This window comes from Mangifera indica, chromosome 7 (assembly GCF_011075055.1).
Source record: "Mangifera indica cultivar Alphonso chromosome 7, CATAS_Mindica_2.1, whole genome shotgun sequence".
NCBI classification, from domain to species: domain Eukaryota; kingdom Viridiplantae; phylum Streptophyta; class Magnoliopsida; order Sapindales; family Anacardiaceae; genus Mangifera; species Mangifera indica.
Window position 1 is genome coordinate 12,024,721 of NC_058143.1, and position 7,336 is coordinate 12,032,056.

Genomic DNA, 7,336 nt, shown 5'->3' on the forward strand with positions numbered 1-7,336 from the left:
CTAAACCCTAGTGGGGGAAATGTAATTCTTTAAAACTTGGTCTGAGGGGGAAATTATTAGTTTTTAGGATTTGGGGGTGGGGGAGATAAAATTTAAGTTTATTTTTAATATTACAAATGAAATGACGATTTTGCCTTTAAAACTGACCGACTTAACCATCTATAGGTGGGTAAATAAGATTTTCAAAGTTAAGGGGTGGGAATAAGTCCTTTGGCCTTCTACTAACTATAAGTTTGATTATTACCTTTCTCTAGCGTGTGAGAACCTTAACCATAGGAACATTCAAGAGAGATTGCAAAAAATCTCCACTTCCAGGTGTTTATATTTGTAAATTGTTTATATATTACTAATTCTTTTTATGAATGTTGAACTATATCAATTTTTTTTTTGGGTTAAAGGAACCGAATTCTCACATTTTTTCTATTGAAAGAGTTGAAAATTTCAGATTTTTCTATGTAAGGAACTAAACTTTTAGTATCTTTAATAAAAGATATTGAATAAACACAATTTATATTGTTTGTTTTGTTTTGTCTTGTTTTAAAAGTTAAGTGATTAATTTGATACATTTAATAGATAATAGTAAAAATTTAGTATCTTAAATGAGAAAATATCAAAGTTTGATCATTTCAATAAAAAAATTATAAAAGTTTGGTCTTTTCAATTGACAAAATATGATAATTTGATTCATACAAGTGTGTGTGTGTGTGTGTGTGTGTATATATATATATAAAAGGTTGCATGAGTGGGGCTAATGACCCCAATGTTCTATCTAACCTATTAATATTAATCACTTTGTTTTTAAAACAAAACAAAATATTAATTGTATATGTTCAATAACTTCAATAAGATCTATGAAAGTTGGGTCATTTTAATATGAAAATTTGAATGTTTGATTTCTTCAATAGAAAAATATAATATTTCACTGATTTCAATAAAAAAATGGCACATCGATACTTATAAATATTGTAATAAAACTATATATATTCAATTCTAAAAATCTAATTACTCAAAATAATTAGTACATGTCTAACATCTCTCTTATATTTTATCAATGCAAAGATTTGTCTTGAAATATCATAACATGACTCCATTTTCAATAAATTCAAATGATTGTTTATTTCTAATTATTTTGATTATAAATTATAAATTATATTTTATTTTATTACGCTTTCATCATTATGAAATAAGAATAAACTTTTGTTTGTTGTAAATATAATAAAAAATTATGAGTAAAAGATATTATAATTAAATTAAACTTTAAGTAGAAGAAGATAAATGAAGTTGATGCAAGTAGAATAAAAATGAAAAGCGGAACTTGGGAGGCTTGGATGAAAATCTTATTAGGTGTGTGTATGTTACAAATGAAGAGAGGAGGGTGTATTTATAGAAACTCTTGCCGCCCCTCCAGTCAATGAGATACAGTGATTTTCCAAGGCCATTTAATGCAGGCCACCCAAAGTCAATATTGCCTGCCCAAATGGCTTACTTCTTTGCAACCAAAGGACTATTTCCCAATGAAAGTATCTTATTTTCTTAAGTTTCTCTTCGTTAATTTTAAAAATTCTATGTATTCACTTATTAATTATTAAAATTAATGATTTTAAAGATAAAATTATCATTTTATCTGTAATATTAAAAAATAAACTTAAATTTTATTTTACTTTTTCTCCGAATCTTAAAAATTAACAATTTTTTCCAATCTAAGTTTTTAAAAATAGTATTTTCCCTCTTAAAGTTTTCAATTTTTCAGATTCAATTTTTCGGCAACATCTCTTCCTCTCCAACGACCTCAAGGCGATGTCTCTTCCTCTTCGGTGTGCCTCCTTCCGACGGTCCTCTTCGATGTCGTTGTCGAGGAAGACGACTCTCGTCTTCGTTCAAAGATGAAAATGTTGAGGAGGACCGTAGGAAGGAGATTGCACCAGAGAGGAAGAGATATCATTTGGAGGTCACCGGAGAGGAAGAAACATTACTGAAAAATTGAATCTAAAAAATTGAAAACCTTAGGGGGAAAATAATGTTTTTAAAAACTTAGATTGAGAAAAAAATGTTAGTTTGTAGGGTTTAGGGGGGAAATGATATAACTAATCAATTCAGTTAATTTTAATCACTCATAAGTAAGTAAATGAGATTTTTATAATTACCGGGAAAAACTTTGAAAAAACAGCATATTTTGTGTGAGATATAGTCCTTTGGCCTTTCTTTGCTGGGTGGGAAAATTATATTCACATGTGGGAAGCGACCGAATCATTTACTGCATTCCCACCAAGCATGACTTTGTGGTACATTTAATATATTCTTGTTGTCTGTGCGAATCAACGTTGCCAATTATTTAAGCTAAGTAAGGACACCTTTTTTTTTTGGTTAAGTATCATTCACAAGGATTTTCTGTATATAAAAACACACAATACATATTTTAGAGAGTACCATTTATAGTTCTTACTCTCTTAACTGTAAGTTTGATTAGTATCTTTCTTTAGCAGATGAAGCACTTCAACGATTGGAGTATTCAAGTGAGATTACAAAACTCTCTATTTCATATTTGTAACTTTTTAATATATTATTAACTCTTTTTATGAATATATCAAATTATATATTTTTTTATTAATGAAATTGAATCTTCAGATTTTTCTGATAGAAAAAACTAAATTTTTAGTATTTTTGATTGCATATATCAAACAAACAAACATAATTAATATTGTTTATTATATTTTAAAAGTAAGAATATTAGTTTGATACTTGAAATAAAAAATAATAAAGTTTAGTTTCTCCCTTAAAAAATGACTAGAAGTCACATTGGCATTGCTTTTTTTTTTTTAATGGGTGTGTATGTATATATATATATTGATGTAAAAAGCTACACATTGGTGTTGCCTTTTCTTTTTAAACATTAAAGCACTAAAAAGAGGCATGTAGATGAGTATATATATAGACGAGAATGTATATAATTATAGGATAACGCTATTTAGAGGTATTCAACAACAATATACCAAATTATATATTTTTTTATTAAAAAAATAAAGTTTTAAATTTTATTATTTAAATTATCAAATTTTATTATTAAAATAATTAAATTTCATTATTTTTTTAATTAATGATACCAAATTAATCATTTTGTTTTTAAAACAAACCAAAATAAATAATACTAATTATGTTTGTTTGATATCTTTATTAAGATATACATAAAGTTTGATCATTTTAATAGAAAAATATGAATGTTCAATTTCTTTAATAAAAAAATATAAAATTTCTCTTATTTCAATAAAAAAATTAATAGGTCAATACTTATTATAATAAAACTATATATATCAAGTTTTAAATATCTAATTGAGTATCCAAATAATTATTATTATGAGATTTTATGATTTTATATTGAGGATAAAATCACATATGACTAAATACCTAATTAAATAATCAAAGTTGGGTTATTATATTTATATCTATTTAATTTTGCTAAAATTTTTAATAACATAGCGTGCAATGCTAAGATTCTTTTTTCTAAGACGTTATTTAAAACGATTTTTTTAAGGTCAATCGATCTTTCATTAATTTCTTTTTTTGTCTGCATCTACGGGAAGCAAATGAGCAGAGGAAACGAGTTGGGCAGTGAAAGTGCTTTGCATTGGCCTTATTGGGCAGCCCTGAAGGATGATTGGGAATATCTGAAGGACTTCTACATGACAAATGTTAATTCGCTATCACTTCCTGTAACGGCCTCAAGGGACAATGGCTTTCACTTGGCAGTGTTCAGCAAAAGCAAAGATCCGCTTCAATCTTTACTTCGAATTTCCAAAGAACATTCTATGGTAAGGCATGGCTATTTAGAAAAAAATCGCTGCGGGAACACGCCTCTTCATGAGGCTGCATTAAATGGGAACCTGGAGGCCGTAGAGGCTTTGGTCACTCATCATCGCAGGCTCATCGCGGAAGATATTGAAGATTCAACTGAGGAAGAGCTCCAAGAGGCTGTGAATGGGGATGGCGAAACCCCGCTTTTTCTTGCTGCTGCATTTGGGAGAACAAAAGTGGTGAAGTTTTTAGCTGAAAAATCATTAGAATCTCACAAAAGATTAATATACCAAGAAGAAAAAGGAAGGACTGAAGAAGAATATTCTAAGCTTAAAAATATTCACCGCCAAAACATGAAGGTAAAGCCCAAACCTAAAGCCTCCAATGAACTGCCTGGTGCCATTCAAGGTGAAATGATATCAGAGCCAGAGCCTGATGCCTCCATTCTGCACGTTGCCATCACAGGCCACCATTTTGGTCTCTATCTCTACTCACCTAGCTTCTTTACCTTTGCTTTGAGATGAAATATATATTCAACTGATATTTGATGTGCTTTCTTTTCAAATTTTCTCAGAAACGGCTCTATATTTACTGAATCTGGATGAATCGCTAGCAGAAATCAAGGACCTAAAAGGCTGGACCTCTCTTCACCTACTAGCAAACATGCCCTCAGCTTTCGAAAGTGGATATCAATTTGGCACATGGATCCACAGAGTCATATATTCCTGTAAGTATATTTTTCACCTTTCCATAATTCTATTAAAGATAGTGTACGCATAAGGATATGTTAAAAGGACCTTTTGTATACATCTTATTCATTAATTCCTAAAATTTATAGGCCTTCCAATCGGTGATGATGCAGATGATGATGAAAAAGCTACTACAAAAATTTCCAAAGGTAAAAATTTCCTTTTGTTCGCTTGAGGGATATTCTACATAATTTCTCTCTTCATCACTTTTTTTCATTGAGCACCTTCTTTTCTGCTAAACACGAACAGGGTGGCTTAAATTACCGGGAAAAATCTGTGCACTAGTAAGGAGTGACATCTTGGAAGAAAAGAGAAAGCATAAACTTGCTCTCAAACTAGCGGAGACACTGATAAAAAAATATTCTTCTTGGGATGAAATCATTCCGTTTGATAAAGACCAGTTTTCAGAAGGAGATTATAAGCCAATCCCGTTATTCCTGGCGACTGAAAAAGGAATAGTAGAAATTGTGAACAAGATACTAAAAATATGTCCCCAGCTGGTTGAGCATTGCAATGACCTGGATCAGAACATACTGCATCTGGCAATTAAGCACCGTCAAGAGGATATCTTCAATCATGTGAAAAATATGAAAATGCAAATGACAAGGTTAGTCGGAAAGGTTGACAAAAATGGCTGCACCATTTTACACCATGCTGCAGACATGAAGCCAAAGACTACAAACGGTCACCCAGCAGGACCTGTATACCAAATCCGGGATGAGATAAAGTGGTACAAGGTAAGCCCCCTATCTCTTTCTTCTACAAGATTTTTACCTAATAAACGTGTTTATATGTAAGTTATGTTTCCATATATGCAGTGTGTAAAGGTTGACACAAATGCCTACACCATTTTACACCATGCTGCAGACATGGAGCCAGAGACTGCAGAGCGTCACCCAGAAGGACCTGTATACCAACTCCAGGAAGAGCTGAAGTGGTACAAAGTAAGCCCCCTAGCTCTTTCTTCTGCAAGATTTTTACCTAATAAACGTGTTTATATGTAAGTTAGTTTCTATATATGCAGAGTGTAGAGGAGATCGCGCCCCCCCACTACGTCATGTTTTGCAGAGAGAGATTCGATTCGACGCACAATAAACTACTCGGGGAAGCACAGAAATGGATAAAAGAAACTTCTGAGTCTTGCTCTGTAGTGGCTGTTCTCGTTGCTACAGTGGTCTTTGCAGCTGCGTACACTGTGCCTGGAGGTTCTAATGAACAGGGGCATCCAGTTTTCCTCAACAGCACTCTCTTCTTGCTTTTCACAGTCATGGACGTTGTTGCTTTGGCCTGCTCCTTAACCTCCGTTGTGATGTTCTTGTCCATCCTCACATCGCCTTATACGTATCATGAATTCCACTGCAAACTCCCCAACACACTCACAATAGGCTTCGCCTTGCTCTTCATTTCATTGACTACAACAATGATTGCATTCGCAGCAACATTATTGCTCATAATTCGTTCGGAAAAGCCACATTGGACCACCACTCTCATTTATACTGCTGCATTTCTTCCTGTCAGCATATTTGCACTCACGCGTTTTCCCATGTATGCTGCATTTGAGAAAACTTTGCTCAAGTTGTATCATAGATTGTCTAAGAATTGGCGTGTCACAAAGTCTCCACGGCCCAAGAAGTCAGCTTCCAGACAGGGCAGACCAAGCAGCTCCTAAACAAACCGAATCGCACACAAAGCATCTTAAGAACGATGGTCAATTGTCTGAGGAGAGTGTTAACGATAATAAGCCCAAGCTCCCAGTCTGAGATTTATATTAGTTGAGGCTGATAAGTGTGCAAGATATTACAAGCTAGTGTGACTCAAGTCAAGAGTGAGTGTCAAATAACAGAGTATTTTACTCTTGTTCTGTTAAAATTTCTATTACACTAATCACCTAGAAATAACATTTATATTACACTAATTTTTTTCTTTTGTGAGATACTTAAAATTATAACATAAAAGCTTTGAAAGCGTAATAACACGCTTTCCTATATTTGGACCCATTCCATTAAAGCATCCATTTGGGTGCTAATTAAATAAATTATGTTGACATCGGCCATCTTTTGTAATTAAATAAAAAAAAGTAATCCATTTTTTATTATTTACATTACAGTAATAAAATATTACAGTAATATTTTATTATCAATACTAACGTGATATGTAATAATTACCACATTTACCTTAAGTATTAAAAGATTATCAAAGTAATCTTGATTTTATTATAATTATATTATTATTTATGAATATTTTAAGACAAAAATAAATTTATTTTTAATTAATATAACAAATAATATAAAAAATATTTAAAAATAATTATATTAAAGGACATTTAAGTAAAATAATTTACTAATATTCTTTTATTACCATTAACCAAATAAATTAATTATTTATACTATTCATTTTTATCAAATTTTATCAAATGTAGTAATCATTTATATACAGTAATCTTCTCAATAATCTATCTTCAAGATAATCTCTCTATTTTACTAATAAAACATCATTTAAATCAAACGCCTCCTATAAATGAACTTATTAGGTAGGCTCATGGCGTCAAGAGAGAGCTCCCTTGATGAACAAAAACACAGTGCCTGCGTCTCCCTGGAAATATGAAGCTGTTCATCCTGGTATGTTGTTAGTAACCAAGACTGCACATTGCTACTAGAGACTGAGATGAAGCTGCATCTTGGACTGAAGTAAACAAGCCTTTCAATGGGGAAAGGTGAATCTTTTATCCCAGAAATTCGCCTTCATCAAGTAAAACCATGGATTTTGATATCGTTGTTAGGTAAAACTTTGGAGTCTGA

The 7,336-nt window shown here is 31.7% G+C and overlaps 1 protein-coding gene across 1 annotated transcript; it reads left to right on the forward strand.

Moving 5' to 3' along the window:
* Nucleotides 1-2,440: 2,440 nt before the first annotated feature.
* LOC123220352 (ankyrin repeat-containing protein ITN1-like) lies at nt 2,441-6,418 on the forward strand. The gene is made up of 7 exons (XM_044642545.1): nt 2,441-2,513; nt 3,579-4,266; nt 4,364-4,516; nt 4,628-4,687; nt 4,788-5,275; nt 5,357-5,482; nt 5,563-6,418. The coding sequence occupies exons 1-7, from the start codon at nt 2,484-2,486 to the stop codon at nt 6,205-6,207; spliced, it is 2,190 nt and encodes a 729-aa protein (XP_044498480.1). The 5' UTR covers nt 2,441-2,483; the 3' UTR covers nt 6,208-6,418.
* Nucleotides 6,419-7,336: the final 918 nt, after the last annotated feature.